Source organism: Tasmannia lanceolata, unplaced genomic scaffold (assembly GCF_043159265.1).
Source record: "Tasmannia lanceolata isolate RefF3 unplaced genomic scaffold, GAP_Taslan_0.1 ptg000007l, whole genome shotgun sequence".
NCBI lineage: Eukaryota > Viridiplantae > Streptophyta > Magnoliopsida > Canellales > Winteraceae > Tasmannia > Tasmannia lanceolata.
The window spans coordinates 18,072,459-18,098,268 of NW_027518684.1; the positions used below are offsets into that span (position 1 = coordinate 18,072,459).

At 39.7% G+C, this 25,810-nt stretch overlaps 3 protein-coding genes across 4 annotated transcripts; all 3 read left to right on the forward strand.

The window, feature by feature from the left end:
* Positions 1-1,693: 1,693 nt before the first annotated feature.
* On the forward strand, positions 1,694-4,680 carry LOC143882160 (epoxide hydrolase 2-like). Its single transcript, XM_077385605.1, has 5 exons — positions 1,694-1,873; positions 1,949-2,163; positions 2,805-2,975; positions 3,749-3,984; positions 4,124-4,680. Exons 1-5 carry the CDS (start codon positions 1,804-1,806, stop codon positions 4,368-4,370), a joined length of 939 nt encoding a protein of 312 aa, XP_077241720.1. The 5' UTR covers positions 1,694-1,803; the 3' UTR covers positions 4,371-4,680.
* A 5,645-nt stretch (positions 4,681-10,325) lies between these two features.
* Positions 10,326-15,848, forward strand: LOC143882161 (epoxide hydrolase 2-like). 2 transcript variants are annotated; one of them, XM_077385606.1, is made up of 5 exons: positions 10,326-10,483; positions 10,589-10,803; positions 12,742-12,912; positions 14,408-14,643; positions 15,209-15,848. In XM_077385606.1, the coding sequence occupies exons 1-5, from the start codon at positions 10,414-10,416 to the stop codon at positions 15,453-15,455; spliced, it is 939 nt and encodes a 312-aa protein (XP_077241721.1). In that variant the 5' UTR covers positions 10,326-10,413; the 3' UTR covers positions 15,456-15,848. The 2 variants fall into 2 exon arrangements, with proteins under 2 accessions (XP_077241721.1, XP_077241722.1); XM_077385607.1 differs by lacking the exon at positions 12,742-12,912.
* Positions 15,849-21,963: 6,115 nt separating this feature from the next.
* On the forward strand, positions 21,964-25,194 carry LOC143881104 (epoxide hydrolase 2-like). The gene is made up of 5 exons (XM_077384100.1): positions 21,964-22,116; positions 22,201-22,415; positions 22,900-23,070; positions 23,892-24,127; positions 24,645-25,194. Exons 1-5 carry the CDS (start codon positions 22,047-22,049, stop codon positions 24,889-24,891), a joined length of 939 nt encoding a protein of 312 aa, XP_077240215.1. The 5' UTR covers positions 21,964-22,046; the 3' UTR covers positions 24,892-25,194.
* The last annotated feature ends 616 nt before the right edge of the window (positions 25,195-25,810 follow it).

The window sequence follows — 25,810 nt, forward strand, 5'->3', positions numbered from 1 at the left end:
TCTATAGTTAATATTGAGGTAATTATTGACTATTTAGGTTTAGAGAAATGTCCATTTTAATCATATCGGCTAGTTTTGTCATCATTATCACAAAAAAACTAAAGGTGATCAGCCAATGAAGAGACTGACAAATTAGCTAAAGAGGGGGCCGAAAGATAAAGAGATTGTGCTAATCCCAGTGGATCAAGCAGTGGCGATGAGGGAAATTTAAGGGGCTGGCCACACTTCTAGAGGGGGCGGAAGGATAAAGAGATGGTGCTAATCCCAGTGGATCAAGCAGTGGCGATGAGGGAAATTTAAGGGGCTGGCCACACTTCTAGCTGCCCATCTAAGTAGCATTGACTATCGACTGGCGGGCTGGGTTTTTTTATTCTCAGGGAGCTTGTAGTTACTGCTATTTCAATGGGACTCCTTGTACCCATTATCTAGCCCTCCTCGCAACGGTGGGAGCCTCATGCACTGAGCCACCCTTTTTTTTTCCTATGTATTGTGATTTTTAACAATTAAATAAAGGGATTTTATTAGGGACCATCGCTGTTGCACGTAGGAGCAGCTACCTAAGATGAATTAAATGAATAGGACCAAATCTGCTGAAAAGTGAGAATGTGTGGCTGCTCTCACATGCAACAGCCAGCTGTGAAATGCCTTTATGCGACGGTGGTCCCTAGTAAATACCTTAAATAAAACTGTTTCCTTTCAAAAAAAAAAAATCTAAGGCAAAGAAAAACATTAAAGGAGGTGAATTTTTCATCAAGCAGTGAACCATTCTTACAGAAACCGTTATCCATTTCGTAGGAAGGGGGGATATCATTTCTAAAGGTGATCAGATCACCCAACTAAGAATGCCATTCCAAAAAAGGAAAAAAAATCACAAAAACTAAGGGTCCGTTTGGATACGCGAATTTTAGAATCCAGGTTTTTAGTTTGAAAACAGTGTAAAATAGGGTCCATGATCAAGCTGCCGCCACTGTCCTGCCGGCATTTCTTGGATTTTAAGTAAGAAAACCAGGTTTTAGAAATCTCTCTTGCATCCTGAGATTTCTAAAACCTGGAAAAATGGGAGGTTCTGCTACTCTCTTGTTGTTAGAAACAAGGGCAAGAAGTCAAAAACGATGGCTGGTCCGCTTCTTCTAAAATCCCTGCTGTTTGGATACGCGGATTTTAGAATCCATGTTTTTAGTTTGAAAACGGTGTAAAAGAGGGTTCATGATCAAACTGTTGCTTCAGTCTTGGCAGCGTTTCTTGGATTTTAAGTAAGAAAACCAAATTTTAGAAATCTAATCTCTCCAACATCCTGAGATATCTAAAACCTGAAAATATGGGAAGATCTGCTACTCTCATCCTGAAGGAAAGAAGGGTGAGAAGTAAAAGATGAGTCAAAACCCGCTTCTTCTCTTGTCTCTTACCCACAATTTTGAAGAAACCAGGGATTTTAAAATCCACGTATCCAAACGGCCAAAGGTTTTGCAAGTCCTTTTATTCTTAAGACAGATACTTCAAAAGAGCTGTCATTAGACTTGCTATACCCTCTGTTCACGCCATCCTCTGTCATTTGGATAAAGTTGCCAGAACAAAATTGGGGAACAGTAAATTTCCGAGTGAAACAAAACACATGAAGACAAAAGAGCACCTTTCCATCTGTTCATCGCACACCCACCCAAATTAAAAGTTCATTGCATTTACCTACCTGTCTCTCACACACTTACCGACACTTACCGAAAGCAAAACCACCTCTGGAATTTATTTTCTCCCTCACAGAAGAGTACCCTCATCTCCTCTCGATTGACATACAGAGGGACGAAAATGGAAGAGATACAACACACCCATCTAGATATAAGAGGACTTAAGCTTCATGTAGCTGAGATTGGAAAGGGTACTCATTTTAATCTTATTCTTCTTCTCTCTCTACCAATCTGTTCTAGCTTTACTGATTTCCTCTTTTGAGCAGGTCCAGTTGTGGTGGTTTTCTTGCATGGATTTCCTGAGATATGGTATTCTTGGCGATACCAGATGATAGCAGTAGCCAATGCTGGATTCCGAGCTATCGCCCCCGATTTTAGAGGCTATGGACTCTCCCAAGAGCCCCCTGAACCAGAGAAAGCATCCTTGATGGACCTTGTCCATGATCTTCTCTCCATTCTTGATTCCTTAGCCATTCCAAAGGTAATCACAACACCCCCTCTTTACCTCTTTCCTTATTATTCAAGGAACTATGATGAATTACCTGTTTACAAGGTTTAGTTAATTTAAAGAATAAAAGGACAACATCTTCACTTCCTGTCATTTTCTATTTTCTTTCTCTTACTAATAGTTGATACTAGATAAGTAGAGAAAAATATGATTGGGTTATAACAGAGAAATTAAAATGAGGGGTTTATGCTTTGTAGACAATTTGGTTGAGGTGTCTTGTGAAACAACCAATTACTCCAGAAGCTTAAGCTGTTGGAGATGGCGTTATTTAATCTTTTATACTTTAATTCTCCCCATTACATGTGGAGTTTTTAATTTCAAGGAGTTTTGCTCCAATACCATGTGAAACAACCAATTACTCCAAAAGGTTAAGCTGTTGGAGATGGCGTTATTTGATCTTTTTATACTTTAAAACGTCTCTAATTTTCTTTAACATATTTCTTCCTTAATCGTCAACTCCAAAATTAAAACTGCAGAGTGTTGGCTTGATTGAATCAAATGACTTAATGTTCTTTTGGTTATGCTAAATTAATTGCAACTAACATTTGAATTCTTTTGACACATGATGATGATGATGATGATGATGATGATGATGATGATGATGGGCAAGGAAGGCTTTTCTTATAGGGAAGGATTTTGGGGTTTTCCCCGCTTACCAGTTCGCCCTCCACCATCCAGAAAGGGTCTCGGGAGTCATAACATTAGGCGTGCCCTTCATGGTTCCAGGCCCTGATACATTCCCTCATCATCTTTACCCTGAAGGCTTTTACATTTTGAGGTGGCGGGTAATCTAGTTTTTCTTTCTTTTACCACTTAGATGCATCATATAATGTACAAATACTGTACAAGAATAGCAGGTGTATCTGTTATAGCTAACCCAACTCATTTCGTTCTCTTCCAATTATTTCACAAGCATCAAGTGATTCTACTGGAGCAACCAATCCAAAAAAAAAAAAGTTATACTGGAGCACTTGGCAATTCCTATGTTTTTGTTAACAATAAATTGAAGCTAGATGAGGCCTTGTTGGTGTTACCAAGTGGTAGTCCCCCAGTTAGAAGTGAGTTATTGAACCCTTTCAGGACATCCTTACCCAGTGGTTCTATGGTATATTTTACGATAATGCTATGAAGTAAACCTTTCCCATGAGTTCAAGCTTAAAAAGTTGAACCCAGGGGTTGTGTAATCTTCAACATACTTATCAAAAGTTCAAAAACAAAGGATAGAAGTTGATTCTACAAAATTCAAGGGATAGTTTCTAGACACCCACTTATAATCAAGCATTTAAAAAGAAATGGAAGAGATGAAGACTTGCCAAGAGTCTTCGCTGTCCTTACTACATTGATACTTTCGTAATTTAATTTAATCTCATACATGTAAGAGATTTGCACCATAATTAATTAAAATAAGGCATTTTGGGTGAAGCTGGTGTTGAAGCCGACATCGAAGACAATAAAATACATTTAAGAGTTCCAACAGCGAAGACAATAAAATAATTATTTAAGCTCTTGCCTCTTTTGTTCCCATATAAATCAGATGTTGGTATGTCTATGTTTTCAGGAGCCCGGAAGAGCTGAAGCCGATTTCGGACGCTTCGATGTCAAGACAGTAGTGCGGAACATCTACATTCTCTTTTCTGGAAGTGAAGTTCCAGTAGCTGGGAAGGATCAGGAGATCATGGACTTGGTAGACCCATCCACTCCTTTACCCAACTGGTTCACTGATGAAGATCTAACAGCCTATGCTACTTTATATGAGAATTCTGGATTCCGCTTACCGTTGCAGGTTCCATATAGGTAAGTTTGCCCATACCATATCTGAGATGCCACTCCCTTAGTGAACTGCTTTTGGAACTGCACAGTCAATTTTATATATTCTGCTCGAGAGAGAGCTCTATTACACAATGTAGTAACATAGCTTGTGGGCTTGTCATAGGTCTCTGAGGGAAGCATCAAGTATAACTGATCCAAAGGTCCAAGTTCCTGCATTGCTGGTCATGGGCGAGAAGGATTATGTCTTCAAATTCGTAGGCATGGAAGAGTACATAAAGAGCGGAAAGGTTAAAGAATATGTCCCAGAGTTGGAGATCGTATACCTGCCTGAAGGATCTCATTTTGTTCAGGAACAGTTCCCAGACCAGGTGAACCAGCTCATCATCACCTTTCTCAATAAAAATATATGATCTTGTCCTCTACTAAGTGACCCAAGCATCCCATCCTTATGTATGTTTGAGATGATGGGATGCATGAGGTTGTCATCCAATGGCAGTTCTCTATGCATCTCTAAACAGGTCCTATGCTACGCAGACACTAATCTCATACTAGTAGACATCTTTTGATTGCATATATATAATCAATGGACAAGAATAATTTCCATCCATGTTATCGTCATCTAGTGCTTTGAAGTTAAATTTCCACTGCTGAATGGAGATGAAATGGAATTGCAGGTGACATAATTACATAATCAGACTTCCTTTCTTTCCCATTGTCTAATTCGTCTGTAGTGGATGCTCTTACATAGCTCATTACAGTACAAAAATGCTATTGAATATTATAATTACAGGAATGTATCCAGCAAAAGTTTGCTGTGAATAGGTCTCATCACCATCCGAACGAAACCAATCAGTGATGAAATATTGGACCCATCACCTTCTAAAAAGCAAATGGGCCCTCCATTAAATATGTTTTGTACTCAATCTATGTGAGTGCTCTTTCCATGGCCCTTGAGATGAGGAGTGATGGGATAATCTGGAATCGCCATCCTACATGTGGAAGTGGTGAAATCCATTTGGGATTTGTGTCTAAAGAACCATACAGACTTCCTCACAATAATAGTTTGTTGTTTATACAGCTCAAATCCAAAGGTTTCCAAATAGTGATGATTACACATAAATGACCGAAAAAATAGATCACATATAGCTAAGATTTTTCTTTACATTTATCTTTTTTAAAGATAACAAGTTTTATTAAATGGCATAACCAGATTACATCAACGGGGGCAAGGTGGCCCCATATGTAAACAGGGCTCACATCCATTCTCTGTGGATGTTGAATTACAAACTCAGCCCTAACCCAGAGACGATCACATTGTAAACCTGTTACGTAGTGTTTTTCTTCATCTTTCCAGGGCCAGAAGTCCGCGGATCATACATACAGCAACAACTTTGTGGCTCACCTTTGGGAATTCTTCTACATCCTGCACAGTCCTTTAATTTCGCACCTCTCTTGCAGACCGGAATGTTATTCGGGTCTGACCCACCTGATTTAAAGCCTTGCAGTCTCCCTATTTTTTTTTATCAAAACTAACAGCTCCTGGATCTCTTGGGTAGCAAACAGTGAGGTTTCTCTCCCAGTTGTTCTTCCTTCACCTGTCCCTCTTCGTCTTGGAATGAGTTAATGATCTCTACGCCTTGCTTTTCCACCCCTTATCTAGTCAATTTATGTGCTTGTTCATTTGCAGATCTTCTCTTATGATGGAGTTGTGGTCCAATTTTGCAAACAAGATCTCTGATTTCTGCAATTTTAATGGCTATCCTCCAAGGACCATTTGCTTTGTTTATTGCACATGCCAATACATTAGGTAAATCTCTCTACAATTAAAGGCCCGACACCCACATTTGCTTACCATATTAAAACCCTAAGGAATGCTTATGCGTCTGTCTCGTTTGAATAACACACTCCTGCTGCACCTCACTCTACCATTTGAGTCCCGTAGGATACCACCAATTCCGGCACAACCTGGATTGCCTTGGCGCACCCATCAAAGTTTACTTTCAGCCATCCGATAGGAGAGGGTTGAACTTTGATCTTTATTTTCTTTTCACCCATTACTACTTGCCACTGTTAACACGGTGTCCACCCAAGCTAGGATTTGTCATCGCAGCAACCTATCATTAGTCCTGACTTGACAAAATGGGGTGTCTACTGCCACATTCTAAGCAGTTGTAGTTTGGTGTACTCTTCTCATTTTTTCTCCACGTGAGAAGACCAATCTTCTCATTTCCTCTCCACATGAGAAGACCAATCTTGATATCTACCAAGGTTTTACCCCAACTCTTTCAGCCTAAAGTCTTTTAGTTTGATTGCCCCTTCCTCCTTCGGTGTAGGAGTAATAAATGTGGTGTTTGATTCCTTGCTCAGCTGGCCCCTCATATGGAATTCTTCTATGAAAGCAAATATCTCCTCCAATATGACCCAATACGTATCGGTAGAAAGCCATTCAGAATCCATCTGCGCCTAACGCTTTGTCTATTTTCATAGAGAACACCGCCTCACGTATTTCCTCCTCAATAAAAGCCCTCTCCGACGATATCCCTTGCTTTGAAGACATCTCCTTAAACACCAACATGTCATGTTTTGGCTGCTGATCATATTCCTTAGAATAAAGATTGGCAAAATATTGAATAATCATGTTTTTTATGCTATCTTTGTCCTCAATTAGTTCCTCTTCTTTTTTTTTTAAAAAAAAATAACGGGATTTTATACTCTGTGTTTTGCCAAAATGTTTGTTGTTTCGTTAGGCGATCTTCTCGTGTGTTGGATTAGCAATCCGAATGAGTTCCCTAATTTCAGCAGCACAACGACCTTTTGTTTACTTGGATGCCCATTCTATTATGTTGGTTGAGTCACCCTCATCAGGAGAGGATGAATCCGAGCTTCAACATACCATTTGATGCCCCATAGTAAGGCCTTTGCTTCAGCTTCATTTGATTCACATAACCTAGCTGGTCCAGGGTATGACATTATTGTTCTTCTATTTGAGTCGTGAATGATTCCACCAATCCCTGCTAGCCTCGGCTTGCCTCTGCCACTTCCATCAAAATTCATTTTGAACCACTGGTTTAGAGGCAGCTGCCATTTTGGAGAGACCTTTGATTTTGGTCTATTTTCTTGTGCTATCGCTTGTCATTCCCTCAAAATGTCTCCCACTTGATAGCTTGGTCCTTCCCTATCCTTTTATCCCCAAGAGATTATATCAATTTTAACATGTAGAAGGATCCTTCCCAACTCTTTTTCTTGTCCTTGAATATGCAGTTGTTCCTTTCCTCCAAATATGCCATGTGAGGGCATAAGGGATTACCTTCCAAAGAGATTGCCCGTTTTCTCCAAACGGGCCTGCACACCAATTTGAAAAGATCTTACTAACCGACCTTTGAAGCACCCATGATAGGCTGAAGGAATTTATCAAAGCCTGCCACAAACGATAGGAAAAGGGGCATTCCACCATGATGTGATCCAGTATCTTTTCATGCTTTCTGCATAAAACACACTCGCTTACAGTGTAAAATATTCTTCTTTTGGGCCGGTTATAGGTGTTGATCTTCCACATAACCATAGTCCAAGTGAAAGCTATAATTCTTGGAGATGCTAAGGATTACCAAATCTTTTCATGCCGACTAGCTGTCCCATTGCTTGCATTCAACCTGTAAAAGAAGGAACACACGGAAATAGTCCTTGAGAGTGAGAGGTCCTGACTCTCTCATAAAAAAAGGTAGGGGGACCAGTAGAAGGACTGAATGGACTCTAGAAGGGATGCGAAGCTACTGATTTCCTCATCTTTTAGGTTGCGTCTAAGTCAGGCATCCCAAATCCAAAATGCCCTACCATCTCCTCTCCTATATAAGGAATCAGACACTTGCTTCTCTATTGATCGCTAGGATGAATAGGTTTGGGAAAGCATGACACAGACATGACTCTCCTAACCAAGGGTCTACCCAAAATCTCATACCCACCTTTTCCCATCCTATATCTAACAAGGGTGGTGGATGGTGTGGGAGGGTGCTTGTTAAGAAAGGAGCAACAAAACGTCTCCACCCCGAAAAAATGAGAACTAAACTTTCTTGGAAAATAAAGTAACTGGTCTCCCCAAGTTTTTTATTTTCCTTATTTTTTTGGTGAAAAATCTATTCCAGGATTCCAAAATCCACGAAACCTTGGATTTCTCATTGCTTAGGAAAAGTATTTTTCAAGAAAAGAAAATACTTAGCTCCAAACATGCCCCCATAAGGAATGCAGGTAGAGGAATGAAATTGCTGCCTACTCAAATATTATTACCATCTAATTTGTCTTCCTCACAATGGGCTCCCACAAAACAGCCAATCAAACCTTGTAAATCACTAAATCAGTAATGTCAATATAAGTTGGTTATCAATTCCTCAGGGTGATCAACCTATTTACCAGCTAGAGCCATGAGAGTGGGAGTTGAGGGTCTCACGATAGCTATCTAAAATTGAGTTCGAAGTCTCCAGCCCCTACATAAGAAACAAGTCATTTAGGAAGCTCAAACGATCATTTAAGACTGCTGTATTGTGTTGCATGAAATTAACAATTTTCTTATATCAGTGTTCAAGATCTCAGCAAGAAGACATGAAGCCGTTCATGATAAAACTGAGTCAATTTAGGTAGGTAAGGGTGCCTTTGGCAATAAAAGGGCGGCCCAGTGCACGAGGCTCCCGCCATTGCGGAGTCTGGGGAGGGCTAGATGTACGCAGCCTTACCCCTGCTCTGCAGAGAGGCTGTTTCCGTGACTCAAACCCGTGACCAAGTCAAAAAGGGCGGCCCAGTGCATGAGTCTCCCGCCATTAAGGGTGCCTTTGGCAATGATTCTTAATAAATGATAATTGAATAACTAAGCAGCTAATACAAACCATCTAGTTTAATGTAAGACATTAAAGGCCCGTGATAAAAAATAGCATAACCTCTATGAATTGCAAGTATGCAATTTAATATGCAAGTCTCACTCCATGGTAGTGCAATGCATCTAGGGTCTGTAGGATCATGTAGTGACCCGAGTAGAACTCACCCTTAAAAGCTAGCCGTTAAGGGGAGGATGCCCATTCCCTTATAACTCATCCACATCCTTTTCATTTTACCGATGTGGGATCCTTTGCTTTTGCGTGGAACCCCCAACTGGTCCATTTGGATTGGATGCATGCACAGTAGAAGTAGAAGTAGAATGAGAAGGAAAGTAAAATGACATCATTTTTAGTAGAAACAAGCTGCGAAGATAAATTTGCACCCGGTGTAGGATAATTTACACCCCTCTTAAAGGAGGGTATGTGGCAGACTTTAACACTTTTTAACGCCAATACAAGTTAAACGGGTGCAAATTTATCACTGCCTAAAAACATAGTAGAAGAAAGATAGAGACGAAAGTGAAAATGGGGGACGATTTGGTCACTTTCACAATGTTTTTGTGTTTCATGGGTATTCAAGTCCTCTTCCTTGTCTTTTTGTGGACGTGTCATGTCCCTTATTTTTTGCTAGAAATCCCCAATATTATTTACTTGAGCTTTGCTCTTCTTTTGGGAGGAAACTCAGTAGGCTATTATTTGGAAAATTCCTCACGGACAAATAAAGTTCAAATGAACATAGCATGACCACGGGGTGTAAACGAGCCGAGCCGAGCCGAGCTTGGCCAGGCTCGGCTCGGCTCGGCTCGTTAAGCTCAAAAGCTCGGCTCGGTCAGGCTCGTGAGCCTTACCGAGCTCAGGTTATATTACGTTCACACCCCTCATCTTCCCTGGACAGTCCTACTAGTGTAATTTGACTACTTTTTTTACACTATGGGGGGTGGTCCTAGTAACAAATGAGGTTCCAAAAATGAAGTGACATATTTTGCCCCCTCCCCTTTCACTCCCTAGACAACCCTTTTAATGTATAAATTAATATATAATATATATATTTAAATATATTAAATTCTTAACGAGCCGAGCCGAGCTGAGTCTGGCCTAAATTAGGCTCGGCTCGTTAAGCTTAACGGGCCTAAAGATTCGAGCCAAGCTTTTTTCGAGCCGAGCTCGACGAGCCTCCGAGCCGGCCAAAATTGACACCCTTACTCTAGCACAATGGTCAAGGTTGGTGGCTCGATCCATTCTTACCTACCAAAAAAAAAAGAAAAAAGTATATGGTCCCTTTGTGTGTGTGTGTGGTGGGGTGGCATGCATTCATTTGTTTTTATACGTCGAGATCGCCAAAAAGTCTTTTCCATATGATTATCTTAACCCTCCAAATGATCTAAAGATTTGAAACCGTTGATCTACAGGTCTTTAACCCACAGATAAACCAATCGCTATTAGTCAACCAAAACACACGAAGACAAAAGAGCATCTATCTCGTACACAAACGAAAAACAAGAGAGCATTTAACTATGTGTCTCACTCCCACACATAAACCAAAATCAATACCACCTGTGAAATTTCTTCCCTCCCTCTCAGAAGACGGAAAATGGAAGAGATACAACACACCCATCTAGATATAAGAGGGCTTAAGCTTCATGTAGCTGAGATCGGAAAGGGTGCTCATTTTTTATCTTATTCTTCTCTCTCTCTCTCTCTCTCTCTCTCTCTCTCTCTCTCTCTACAAATCCTATTTAGCTTTACTTATTTTCTCTTTTGAGCAGGTCCCATTGTGGTGGTATTCTTGCATGGATTTCCTGAGATATGGTATTCTTGGAGATACCAAATGATGGCAGTAGCCAATGCTGGATTCCGAGCTATTGCCTTCGATTTCAGAGGCTATGGTCTCTCCCAAGAGCCCCCTGAACCTGAGAAAGCATCCTTCATGGACCTTGTCCATGACCTTCTTGCCATTCTTGATTCCTTAGCCATTCCAAAGGTAATCACTACACCTCTTTCCTTATTCTTCAAGGAACTATGATGAATTACCTGTTTAGAAAGTTTAATAAAACAACAATGTTCAGTATCTAATTATGGAAGATTTAAAGAAAAAAACTGTCATTTCCCATTTGGCTACTGATATTTGCAATGCCATGTTTTGATAATTGCACTAACTCATGTTTTAGAGATTTTGGATATTCAAAATCTTTGGTTTTCTAGTCAAAATTAGTATTTTGGAAAATGTTTTCTGAGTGTTTTGGAAAAAGTTACTTTTGTAAGGGATGTAGAAGTATAGTGGGAAAAATAGTCCCAGATCGGATGTGACAAGAGAAGGAGATGGGTTTCTATAGCATTACCGACTGCTTCTCTTGTTTGCTTTATATAGGGTTAGCCATGGGGTTGCAACGCACCGCATCGTGCACATGCGACGTAGGCAGTAGGGCTTTAATGATGCATCGTCGCAAGGAGCAATTGGAGCACTTAAATTTTCCCAGATTAGATCTTGACCGTTGGATCTAGATCGATATTGATCGGTCAAGTAGATAGACAAATGCTTAGCCGTGGGTTGCACCGTGAGCACACGCGCGGCGTGGGCAATAGGACGCTTTATTGACGCATCGTCGTAAGGAGCAATTGGAGCACTTAATTTTTTTCAGATTAGATCTGGACCGTTGGATCTAGATCGAGATTGATCAGTCGAGTGGATAGACCGAATGGTTCGATTGGGTTTTGCTTTGTGTTCGGGCCGAACGGTCGGCCCAGCTGGCCCAGTGCGTTCCAACGGCTAGTGTGGCGCCGGGTGCAATCTGGTTCGTCAGATTGCGTGGTGATCGAGTGTGATGAGGACCGTTGGATTGCTTCCCATCATCCCAACAATCAAGAGCCCAAAGGGTGCAACCAGCATCGTAGATGATTAATCTAGCGGTTGCGAGGTTGGAGAGAGGTTTTACTCAAGCCAACAGTCACTCTAGGATCAATCCAAACCGTTGAATAGCAAATGGGCGCAATCTAATGGGTAAAAGTCGAACCATTTAGGAAAGGTCCCTTGTAGAGGTGGTTTTCACTGTGAAAAGTCACAAGAGGCTCTATAAATAGAGCAGATTCCTGTCACTCAAAGATAGAAACAAATTTGCAACTTTGTAGTCCATTTCTGACAGATTCAATACACACTTCTACTTTCCTTCAAATCCCCAAGTCTTTTTACATATTGTTTTATTCTTTTTAGTGTTCTAGATATTGTTAATCTGCAGAAACAGTATCCGAAAATTTCTCTAAGGTTTGACATTTCTGAAGGGCATTTCGGGTTTGACTCCACTTGTGCGACGCATCGTCAAACATTAGTAGGATTTTCCTATTAGGCTTCATTGTATCTTGGAGGCATTTCGTGGATCCCCTTTTCACACTTTTGGTGGAGGCGAAATTTGTCTAAAGGAAAGTGATATCACGCCTTGAAGCAACTCTATTTCTGTTTACTCATTATCATCAGAACCCTCATTTTTTTAACAACTAATCTTGTCCTTTATTATTTAAACAGCTGTCAAAAGCACTCAGACGCCAATTTAGAAAGAAAAGACAGGCTGAGTTTGTGAAGTTGTTAAAACATGGTAGTGCCAATATCAGTAGCCTTCCATTTTCTTTCTCTTGATACTAGTTATGTATAAGTAGCAAGACAAGAAGAGAAAAATCCGGGTGAATTTATAGCAGAGAAATGAAAATGAGGGGTTTATGCTTTGGAGGCAATTTCTTCCTAACTAATTTTCCTTAACTAATTTATTCCACTCCAAAATTAAAACTGCAGTGTTGGCTTGATTGAATCCAATGACTCAATGTTCTTTTGGTTCTGCTAAATTAATTGCAACTAACATTTAATTCTTTTGACACGTGATGATGATTACGACGATGACGATGACGATTTTGATGATGATGGGGAAGGAAGGCTTTTCTTGTAGGGAAGGATTTTGGGGTTGTACCCGCATACCATTTCGCCCTCCTCCATCCAGAAAGGGTCTCTGGAGTCATAACATTAGGCCTGCCCTTCATGCTTCTAGGCCCCGATTCATTCCCTCCTGATCTTTACCCTGAAGGCTTTTACATTTTGAGGTGGAAGGTAATCTAATTTTTCTTTCTTTTACCCCTTCTTTTTAAAGTGGACTCTGTAAATAAACTCTACTCTATGACCATGGTAGAAATGTACGCGATCTGCAAGAAGAAATTAAACCACATAGCTGCACATAACGTCAGTTCAATTCAAAAATACTACACAAAAATAACGAGTGAATTTGTTATAGCTAACTCAGCTCAGTTCATTCATCCAATTATATTTTACAGGCATCAACTGTTACGAACCTGCTTCGGTTTGTAATGGATTTGATCTTCTCAGAGGGAAGATAAGCATCTTGACCCACTTCAGGGAAGGGTTGTTCCTCCTTTCTGTGCAAAAACACAAATTTGGGAATAAATTTCTTCATTCCTCAAGAAATGGTCGTTTTGGAATGATTCAAACGTTGACCCACGGATGGCTCGAAGTGAAGATCTTTTCTATGGTGTTTGATAGTGCGAGATGAACGGCGTCTAGGCTTTTTTGCCGTTTCTTCTAGCTGAATTTTTTCTCTCTTCTTCTTTTGTCCTCTTTTTCTGTTTCGTCGTGCACGCCTTTTCAATCGTTGTCCCAATTTTGTTCAAGCCTTCCACAAACCGTTGATGTCCTTCCATCATTTCCAAAATGAGTGCTTTGATCTTCCCAAGATCTCAAAGTATGGATTCCCAAACTCTGAAGGTGTAGCCATGGCGCAAGATCGACGGCTCTGATACCACTTGTTACGAACCTGATTCGGTTCGTAACGGATTTGATCTTCTCAGAGGGAAGATCAGCCTCTTCTCCCACTTCGAGGGAAGGGTCGTTCCTCCTTTCTGTGCAAAAACACAAATTTGAGGATAAATTTCTTCATTCCTCAAGAAAGGCTACGTACAAGTTATTTGTAGAAAATCCATAATCTAGATAATCCTTATCTTTAAGACTCCTACACATCACAAACAACTACAAAGAAAATCCTACCAACTAATGAATCTAAACTAATTTATTCCCGCCCAAGTGGGACCCATAGAGTCATGTAACAGTGACTCTATTGGAGAAACAATTAAAAAATTTAAAAAAAAAAATAATTCTAGTGGAGCTCTTGGCAATTTCTCTGTCTTTGTTAACAATGAATGAGGATAGATAAGGCCTTGTTGGCTTTACAAGTGGGTCATTGATCCCTTTCAGAGAAGCCTTACCTAGTGATTCTATGGTATACTTTACCATAATGCTATGAAGTTAAACCTTTCCCATGAGTTCAAGTTTACAAACTTGAACCCAGCTGTTGTGTAATCTTCACACATCAAAAGTTGAAAACCAAAGTAAAGAAGCAGATATTACAAAATTCATGGGTTGTAGTCTACGCACCCACATATAATCAAGCATTTAAAAAGGAAATGCAAGAGATGAAAACTTAACCAGAGTTTTCATTGCCTTTGCTGCGTTGATATTTTAGTCATTTAATCTCTTAGACATTTAAGAGATTTGTTCCCATTTAAATCAGATGCTGCTATGCTTATTTTTCCAGGAGCCCAGAAGAGCTGAAGCCGATTTCGAACGCTTTGATGTCAGGACAGTAGTGCGAAACGTCTACATTCTCTTTTCTAGAAGTGAAATTCCAGTAGCGGGGAAAGATCAGGAGATCATGGACTTGGTAGACCCATCCATTCCATTACCCCACTGGTTCACTGATGAAGATCTAACAGCCTATGCTACTTTATATGAGAAGTCTGGTTTCCGCTTTCCGTTGCAGGTGCCATATAGGTAAGTATGCCTACAGAGCCTTAAACCTGTATCTGAGATTTTTTTTTTTTTTTTTTGAAAGATAACAGAAATTTTACTAGCCCTATTATCGTATTACATCACAGGGACAAGGTGTCCCATTGGTGTAACCGTGTAACTACCATTACATCATCCCTTGAATACATCTCCTTCCCATCCCAAGAGACCCAAGGTGATAATTTATCCTATCCCAGATAGACAGCCAGCACTGAAGATGTAACCACCTGCTGCGGTGCTGCCCCTTCGATCTCCCCTCAACTCCATTTCCGGATCCTCCTGAAGAATGACCCTCTCTTCTCTTTCCACACCTTCCTTTGCTAATTTATCAGCTTCTTCATTCGCGGATGGGCGCTTATGTTGAAATATTGGGGAAATAGATGTAACTAGATCCTTAAACCTATATCTGAGATGCCACACCCTGTTTTAGTGAACTTTTTTGGATACTTGGACCGTACAGATTATCTCAAGGAAGTGTGATTTTCTATATTCTGATTGAGAGAGCTCTATTATACAATGTAGTAACACATCTTTTGTGGTTTTCTCACAGGGCGTGGATGGGGGCACCAAGTATAACAGATCCAAAGGTCCAAGTTCCTGCATTGCTGGTCATGGGCGAGAAAGATTATGTCCTTAAATTCCTAGGCATGGAAGACTACATAAGGAGCGGAAAGGTTAAAGACTATGTCCCAGATTTGGAAATCGTGTTCCTGCCTGAAGGATCTCATTTTGTTCAGGAACAGTTACCAGACCAGGTGAACCAGCTCATCATTACCTTTCTCAATAAGCATACATGATCATGGCCTCCACTTAAGATAGTGAGCCCAGCATCCCATCCTTATGTATGTTTGGGATGCATAGGGTTGTCATCCAATGGCAGATCTCTTTGCAGCTCCGAAGATGTTTATGGAATTTCAGGTACTATGCGATACAGACACTAACATCATGCTATTACACATGTTTTTAGACAGATTTTGATGGCATAAAAGACCAAACGGACAAGAATAATTGCCAACTATGTTATCTTCATTTAGTGTTCTGAAGTTAAATTTAGACTACTGCAGGGTGATGAAATGGAATTGTGGGTAACATATTAACATAATCAAACCTGTTCGTTTCCCATTGTCTAATTGCCTGGAGTGGGTGCTCTTAAGTAGATTATTACAATACAAAGATGCTATTGAATATTATTAGTACAGAAATGTATACAGCCAAAGGTCGCTGTGCATGGGTCTCGTCACCATCCGACCGAAGCCAGTCAGTGAACAGCAAATGGGCCCTCCATTTCATATTTTGTACTCAATCTATGTGAGTGCTCTTTCCATTGGCCTTGAGATAAGAATTTATGGGATAATCCAAAATCGCAATCCCCATTTGGGATTTGTGTGGAAAGGACCATACAGACTTCCTTGCAAGAACAATAGTTTGTTGTTTATACGGCTCAAATCCAAAGGTTTCCAAATAGTGACGATTACACCTACATGGCAGAAAAAATAGATCAGATTACATCAACGATAACAACTTTTATAGCTATAGCTAAAAAAATTCTTTACATTTTTTTTAAAGATAACAACTTTTATTAAATGCCATAATCAGATTACATCAACGAGGACAAGGTCCTCAATTGTTAATGGGGCTCACATCCATTCCCTGTGTATGCACCAACTACAAACTCTCCCCAACCAAGAGAAGATCCCATTGTAAACCTGTTAAGTAGTGTTTTTCTTCATCTTTCCAGGGCAGAAGTTCACCGATCATATATAAAGCGGTAACTTTCTTGCTGACCTTTGGGCTTTCTTCTATTCCTGTGAGAAATAATAAAATATTCAATAATGTAGCCGTTCTAAGCCAAAAGAGACATGAGAAATAATAAAATATTCAATAACTTAGTCGTTCTAAGCCAAAAGAGACATGAGAAATAATAAAATATTCAATAACGTCACCGTTCTCAACCAAAAGAGATGTGTAAATAATAAAATACTCAATAACATAGCCATTCTCAGCCAAAAGAGAAGTGAGAAATAATAAAGTATTACTTTAAAGATAATGATTGATATTGGGTTTTGAATTTGTGAGGAAAGGCAACATACGAGGTCTCTGATCATGTCAGAAGGTATTGGGGTCTTTTTTCTACCCATTTTTGAAGAATCACCCGTGTTTGATGATTGTTTTAAAAAGTATATAAAATCCGTAATTTCTCGAAACTACAACCCACATTCCGTACTTTTCTCCCTTTTTTTCCTATCAAAATTAACAGCTCTTGCAGCTCTTGGGCAAACAGTGAGGTCTATCTCGCAGTTGTTCTTCCTACTCCTATCCCTCTTCATCTTGGAATGAGTTATTGATATCTACTATTGTGGGTCCAACCCATGGGTGGGATGTGAGTGGCCCCACATCCCACCCACTTATTTGTATCCTATTAGAATAGGAAACATAGTCTCCTAATTCAAACAAAAAAGGGAAGTGGGGGAGAGAAAGTCATGGGTGGCGATGACGTTTTAGTTAAAAATGTTAAAAAGTGAAAAACATTAGAAAGAAAAAAAAAGGGAAAGAAAGAGGGAGAGGAGAAGAAGAAGTAGAAAACTAGGGTTTTATTGGTGGCTCTTTTAGAGGGTTTTGTGTGGGATCAAAGCCAAGGATTTGGAACGTTTCTTCTTAGAGATTTTCACCACGTCATTAGATCCTCTCATCGCATGGAGACTTCGCGAGGATTTGGGTTTCTTCGACTTGAAGATCGAAGTGGGTAATTTTTTGTGAGAAAGTGGGTTTTGTTATTCGCAACGAGGTAACTCTTGAATCTCTCTTATTTCTTGTAGTTACTCAAGTTTTGGATGAAAACTTCAGAGAAAGACGTTGTATTACTTATTCTAATTAGTGGATATTTCGTCGGATTCGCCCCATGGTTTTTCCCTCTTTGTTGGAGGGTTTTCCACGTAAATCTTTATGTTCTTTTGTGTGATTGCTCTCTTGATTGTTTGGTTCTTTAAATCCATATATTTATTTGCTTGTTAATTAAAGTGGGTTTTCTTTGGCGAAAAACCCAACAAGTCGTATCAAAGTTGTGGTTGTTTGGAAGCATAGGTGTTTGTATGGATTGAGATGGAGAGTTCTATGGGAACCATGGTCAAGCTTACAGGATCAAATTGGGATGATTTGGAAACCAAAGATGGAGGATATCCTTTAATGCAAGTATTTTTATGAACCCATTGAAGGTGAAAAAGCCAAGCTGACTAGCATGTCTGATAGAGATTGACAAAATTTGAATACAAAGGCTATCAGACATATTAGGCAATGGTTGGATGATAGTGTTTTCCACCATGTGTCTAATGAAACATCTGCACATTCTCTTTGGAAGAAGTTAGAGTCTTTATGAGAGAAAGACTACTGGGAACAAAGCTTTCCTGATTAGAAAGCTTGTGAACCTGAAGTTCAAAGAAGGTGGTTTGATTACAGAGCATCTGAATGAAGTTCAGAGCATAGTGAACCAGTTGTCTTCGATGAAGATGGTGCTAGATGATGAGTTGCAGGCATTGTTACTTTTGAGTTCGTTACCTGACAGTTGGGAAACTTTTGTGGTTTCACTTAGTAATTATGCTCCAGATGGTGTACTTAGTATGGGCCAAGTTACTAGTAGCTTGCTTAATGAAGAGACTAGAAGGAAATCAACAAGTACAGACCATGCACAAGCTCTTGTCACAGAGAACATGGGTAGAAGTAAAAGCAGAGGGCCACAAAATCATAACAAATCCAAAGAAATGTTGAATTCAAGAGAGAAGAAAAAGTGTTTCCACTGTGGCAAAGAGGGCCATATAAGGAAGTATTATTGGGTTTACAAAACAGAACAAAAAGAAGGTAAAAATCAAAGAAAGGATAATGATAAAGACACTACGGCTACAGTGTCTGATGAAGAAGTGATAACACTCTCTTTTGGAGAATAAGAGTGTTTACATGTTGCAGATCAGGGTATATAGTGAGTTGTTGATACAGGTTCTTCTTACCACGCTACTGCCAACAGGGAGTTCTTCACTTCATATAAAGCAGGAGACTTTGGTATGGTGAAGATGAGCAATACTAGTCTCTCAAAGATTGTGAGAATCGGTGATGTGTGCATAGAAACCAGTGTTTGGTGCACATTGACTTTGAGGGAAGTGCGACATGTTCCTGATATGCTCTTTAATCTGATTTCTGGGATAGCCATGGTTAGGCAAGGTTATGAAAGCTACTTTGGTAAGGGAACATGGAAGCTTACCAAAGGTTCACTCCTTGTTGCAGAGGGGAGGACTTGTCGCACACTATACAAGACTTATGCAAAGATGTGCAAGGATATGATAAATGTTACTAAAGACAGTTCTTCTAGCTTGTAACATAAGAGGCTTGCTCACATGAGTGAGAAAGAGTTGCAGATTTTGGCAAAGAAGGCACTTATTCCATTCGTCAAAGGTACGCATCTTGACCCATGTGATCATTATTTATTTGGTAAATAACATAGGGTCTCTTTTGTTACGTCATCAGAAAGAAATTTTGATATTTTAGACATGGTCTTTTCTTATATGTGTGGTCCCTTTGAGATGGAATCCCTTGGTGGCAATCGGTATTTTGTTACTTTTATTGATGATGCATCGAGGAAAGTGTGGGTTTATTTTTTGAAAACAAAAGACGATGTGTTCCAATGTCTTTAGAGATTTCATGTCATGATAGAAAGATAGACAGGAAAACCTTTGAAGTGCCTCTGTACTGTAACGGGAGAGAGTATATATCAAACGAGTTTAAAGGTTATTGTTCTAAACATGGTATAAGACACGAAAAGACAGGTCTTGGTAATGGAGTGGCAGAGAAGATGAACCGCACTATTAGTGAGACAGTCAAATGCATGGTGAAGATGGCTAAGTTGCCAAAGTCATTTTGGGGTGATCCAGTATCTTTTCCTGCTTTCTGCATAAAACACACTTGCTTACAATGTAAAATATTCTTCTTTTGGGCCGGTTATAGGTGTTGATCATCCACATAACCGTAGTCCAAGTGAAAGCTATAATACTTGGAGATGCTAAGGGTTACCAAATCTTTTCATGCCGACTAGCCGTCTCATTGCTTGCATTCAAACTGTAAAAGAAGGAACTGACATAAATAGTCCTTGAGGGTGAGGGGCCCAGACTCTCTCATCAGAAAAGTAGGGGGACCAATAGAAGACTGAATGGACTCTAGAAGGGATGAGAAGCTACTGATTTCCTCATCTTTTAGGTTGCGCCTAAATCTGGCATCCCAAATCCAAAATACCCTACCATCTGCTATCCTTGATTCCCACCCTACCATCTGCTATCCTAGATAGGGAATCAGACACTCTCACTTCTCTATTGATCGCTAGGATGAATAGAGCTAGGATGAGTAGGTTTTGGAAAGCATGACACAAACATGACTCTCCTAACCAAGGGTCATCCCAAATCCAAAATACCCTACCATCTCAAATCCTCAGGGTGATCAACCGATTTACCAGGTAGAGCCATGAGACTCCTGGGGGAGAGGAGGGTCTCAAGATAGCTATCTAAAATTGAGTTCGAAGTCTCAAGCCCCTACGTAAGAAACAAGTCATTTAGGAAGCTCAAACGATCATTCAAGACTGCTGTATTGTGTTGCATGTGATTGACAATTTTCTCATATCAGTGTTCAAGATCCCAGCAAGAACATACGAAGCCGTTCATGATAAATTAGAGTCAATTTAGGTAGATAAGGGTGCCTTTGGCTATGATTCTTAATAAATGATAATAGAATAACTAAGCAACTAATACAAACTATCTAGCTTAATGTAACACCTTAATGACCCATGAGAAAAAAGAGCATAACCTATATGAGTTGCAAGTATGCTATTTAATACGTGCGTCTCACTCCATGGGAGTGCAATGCATCTAAGGGGGGTCTCTAGGGTCCTGTAGGGACCCAAGTAGAACTCACCCTAAAAGCAAGCCGTTAAGGGGAGGGTGCCCATTCCATTATAACCAAGGTTTTAAATTTTGGTTTCGGCTATAATTTCGGTCCTCACCGAAACCGAAATTTCAGCCGAAATCCTGAAATTTCGGTCAAAACATATCGAAATCCCATATTTTTCTCCCAAAATTTCGGTAATTTTGGCAAGGAATAAAAAATTAATAATTTATCAAATATTTCGCCGAAATTTTCTAAATTTTGCCCAATTTCGGTTTCAAAACGTTTCCATTTAATTTCGTTCCAAAATTTCAGATTTCGGCCGAAATTTAAAACCTTGATTATAACCCATCCACATCCTTTTCATTTTACCGATGTGGGATCCTTTGCTTCCTTTGCTTTTGTGTGGAACCCCCAACAGGTCCATTTGGATTGGATGCATGCACAGTTGAAGTAGAATGAGAAGGAAGGTAAAATGACATCATTTTTAGTAAAAACTCGCACCCCTAATAAAAGAGGGTATGTGGCAGACTTTATGCTTGATACACGATAAAGGGGTGCGAATTATCCTAGAGGGGGGGGCGAATTTATTATTGCCCGAAAACAAAGTATAAGAAAGATAAAGAAGAAAGTGAAAATGAGGACGATTTGGTCACTTTCACAATGTTTTTGTGTTTCATGGGTATTCAAGTCCTCTTCCTTGTCTTTTTGTGGACGTATCATGTCCCTGATTTTTTGCTAGAAATCCCCAATCCCATTTACTTGAGCTTTGCTCTTCTTGTGGGAGGAAACTCAGTAGGCTATTATTTGGAAAATTCCTCGCTGACAATTAAAGTCCAAGTGAACACAGCATGACCACCAAATTTCTGTAAGAAGGGCGAGGAAAAACTCGCACCCCCTCTAGGATAATTCGCAACCCTTGAGGGTATGCAGCATACTTTTAATGTTTTTTACCGTTTAATGTGGTGCGAGTTATCCTATAGGGTGTGCGAATTTATCACTGCCCTGTAAGAAAGGGAAAATGATGTGACCGGTATTGAGCCTCTAGCACAATGGTCAAGGTTGGTGGTTCAATCCATTCTTACCTACCAAAAAAACAAGGGATGTGGTCTCTTTGGGGGGGGGGGGGGGGGGGGGGGCCACATCCATTTGTTTTCATACGTCGAGATCGAATTTGGGTGATCAAAACCATTCATTTGATGGGCCATGCCCAAAAGTCTTTTCCATAGGATGATCCTGACCCTCCAAATGATCTAAAGATTTGAAACCGTTGATTTACTGGTCTTTAACCCTGGATAATAGTAAGTTAGTAACAGATAAGCCAATCGCTTCAAGTCAAACAAAACACATGAAGACAAAAAAGCACCTATCTCGTAAACATACAAAAAAGCAAGAGAGCATTTATTATCTATGTGTCTCTCTACCACACATAACAAAATCAACACCACCTCTCAGAACTCAGTAGACGGAAAATGGAAGAGATACAACACACCCATCTAGATATAAGAGGGCTTAAGCTTCATGTAGCTGAGATCGGAAAGGGTGCTCATTTTTAATCTTATCTTATTCTTCTCTCTCTCTCTCTACAAATCCTCTTTAGCTTTACTTATTTTCTCTTTTGAGCAGGTCCCATTGTGGTGGTATTCTTGCATGGATTTCCTGAGATATGGTATTCTTGGAGATACCAGATGATGGCAGTAGCCAATGCTGGATTCCGAGCTATTGCCTTCGATTTCAGAGGCTATGGTCTCTCCCAAGAGCCCCCTGAACCTGAGAAAGCATCCTTCATGGACCTTGTCCATGACCTTCTTGCCATTCTTGATTCCTTAGCCATTCCAAAGGTAATCACTACACCTCTTTCCTTATTCTTCAAGGAAACTATGATGAGTTACCTGTTTAGAAAGTTTAATTAAACAACAATATTCAGTATCTAATTATGGAAGATTTAAAGAAAAAAAAAACTGTCATTTTCCATTTGGCTACTGATATTTGCAATGCCATGTTTTGATAATTGTAGTAACTCATCTTGTCTTTTATTATTTAAACAGCTGTCAAAAGCACTCAGATGCCAATTTAGAAAAAAAAAAGACAAGCTGAATTTGTGAAATTGTTAAAAGATGGTAGTGCCAATATCAGTAGCCTTCCATTTTCTTTCTCTTTTCCACTCCAAAACTAAAACTGCAGAGTGTTGGCTTGATTGAATCCAATGACTCAATGTTCTTTTGGTTCTGCTAAATTAATTGCAACTAACATTTGAATTCTTTTGACACATCATGATGATGATGACGACGACGATGACGATTTTGATGATGATGGGCAAGGAAGGCTTTTCTTGTAGGGAAGGATTTTGGGGTTGTACCCGCGTACCAGTTCGCCCTCCTCCATCCAGAAAGGGTCTCTGGAGTCATAACATTAGGCCTGCCCTTCATGCTTCTAGGACCTGATTTATTCCCTCGTCATCTTTACCCTGAAGGCTTTTACATTTTGAGGTGGAAGGTAATCTTATTTTTCTTTCTTTTACCCCTTCTTTTTAAAGTGGACTCTGGAGATAAACTCTACTCTATGACCATTGTAGAAATGTATGCAATCTTCAAGAAGAAATTAAACCACATAGCTGCACATAACGTCAGTTCAATTCAAAAATACTATACAAGAATAGCGGGTGAATTTGTTATAGCTAACCCAACTCAGCTCATTCATCCAACTATATTTCACAGGCATCAAGTGATTCTATTGGAGCAACAATTCAACTCAACTCATAAAAAAAATATTAAAAAAATTCTACTTGAGCTCTTGGCAATTTCTAAGTGTTTGTTAACAATGAATGAGGATTAGATAAGGCCTTGCTGGCTTTACAAGTGGGTTATCTATCCCTTTCAGGGCAGCCTTACCTAGTAATACTATGGTATACTTTACCATAGTGTTATGAAGTTAAACCTTTCCCATGAGTTAAGGTTTACAAAGTTGAACCTGGCTGTTGTGTAATCTTCACACATCAAAAGTTAAAACCAATGTAAAGGAGTAGATTTGACAAAATTCTTGGGTTGTAGTTTCTAGTTTCTACACACCCACATATAATCAAGCATTTAAAAAGGAAATGCAAGAGATGAAAACTTGCCAAGAGTTTTCATTGCCTTTGCTACATTGATACTTTGGTAATTTAATCTCTTAGACATTTAAGAGATTTGCACCACAATTAATACAATAAGGCGTTTTGGGTGAAGCACACCTAACATCAAAGACAGTAAAAGCATTATTTAAGCTCTTGCCCCTTTTTCTCCCATGTAAATCAGATGCTGGCATGCTTTTTTTTTCAGGAGCCCGGAAGAGCTGAAGCCGATTTCAAACGCTTTGATGTCAGGACAGTAGTGCGAAATGTCTATATTCTCTTTTCTGGAAGTGAAATTCCAGTAGCGGGGAACGATCAGGAGATCATGGACTTGGTAGACCCATCCACTCCATTGCCCCACTGGTTCACTGATGAAGATCTAACAGCCTATGCTACTTTGTATGAGAAATCTGGTTTCCGCTTTCCGTTGCAGGTGCCATATAGGTAAGTATGCTTACAGAGCTTTAAACCTGTATCTGAGATTATTTTTTGAAAGGTAACAGAAATTTTATTAACACTATAATCGTATTACATCACAAGGACAAAGTGTCCCATTGGTGTAACTGCCATTACATCATCCCTTGAATAGAACTCCTTCCCATCCGAAGAGACCCAAGGTGATAATTTATCCTATCCCAGCACTGAAGACGTAACCATCCGTTGCCCCTTCGATCTTCCCTCAACTCCATTTCCGGATCCTCCTGAAGAATGACCATCTCTTCTCTTTCCAAACCTTCCTTTGCTAATTTATCAGCTTCTTCACTAGAGGACGGGCGCTTATGTTGAAATTTTGGGGAAATAGATGTAACTAGGTCCCTAAACCTATTTCTGAGATGCCACACCCTGTCTTAGTGAACTGCTTTTGGATACTTGGACTGTACAGAATATCTCGAGGAAGTTTAATTTTCTATATTCTGCTCAAGAGAACTCTAGTAACACAGCTTTTGTGGGTTTCTCATAGGGCGTCGATGGGGGCACCAAGTATGACAGATCCAAAGGTCCAAGTTCCCGCATTACTGGTCATGGGCGAGAAGGATTATGCCCTTAAATTCCTAGGCATGGAAGACTACATAAAGAGCGGAAAGGTTAAAGACTATGTCCCGGATTTGGAAATCGTATTCCTGCCTGAAGGATCTCATTTCGTTCAGGAACAGTTGCCGGACCAGGTGAACCAGCTCATCATCACCTTTCTCAATAAACATGCATGATCATGTCCTCCACTGAAGATAAGTGAGCTCAGCATCCCATCCGTATGTTTGTTTGAGATGCATAGATTTGTCATCCAATGGCATATCACTTTGCAGCTCCAAAGATGTTTATGGACTTTCAGGTCCTATGCTACACAGACTCTAATCTCATGCTATTACACATGTTTTTAGACATATTTCAATCAAACAAGAATAATTGCCTACTATGTTATCCTCATATAGTGTTTTGAAGTTAATTTTAGACTACTGAAGGGTGATGAAATAGAATTGTGGGTTACATATTAACATAATCAGACTTCTTCATTTCCCATTGTCTAATTCGTCTGGAGTGGATGCTCTTATATAGATTATTACAATACAAAGATGCTATTGAATATTATAATTACATGAATGTTTGTAGCCAAAGGTCACTGTGCATGGGTCTCATCTTCACTATCCGACCAAAACCAGTCAGTGAACAACAAATGGGCCCTCCATTTCATATTTTGTACTCAATCTATGTGAGTGCTCTTTCCATTGGCCTTGAGTAAAGGATTTATGGGATAATCCGGAGTCGCAATCCTACATGTAGAAGTGGTGAAATCCATTTGGGATTTATGTGGAAAGGACCATACAGACTTCCTTGCAAGAACAATAGTTTGTTGTTTATACATCTCAAATCCAAAGGTTTCCAATTAGTGACGATTACACCTGCATGACCAAAAAAATAGATCTCCTATAGCTAAAAAATTTCCTTACATTTTTTTTAGAGATAACAACTTTTATTAAATGCCATAATCAGATTACATCAAGGGGGACAAGGTGGCCCTCAAATGTAAACGGAGCTCACATCCATTCCCTGTGTATGCCCCAATTACAAACTCTCCCCCAACCTAGAGACGATCCCATTGTAAACCTGTTAAGTAGTGTTTTTCTTCAT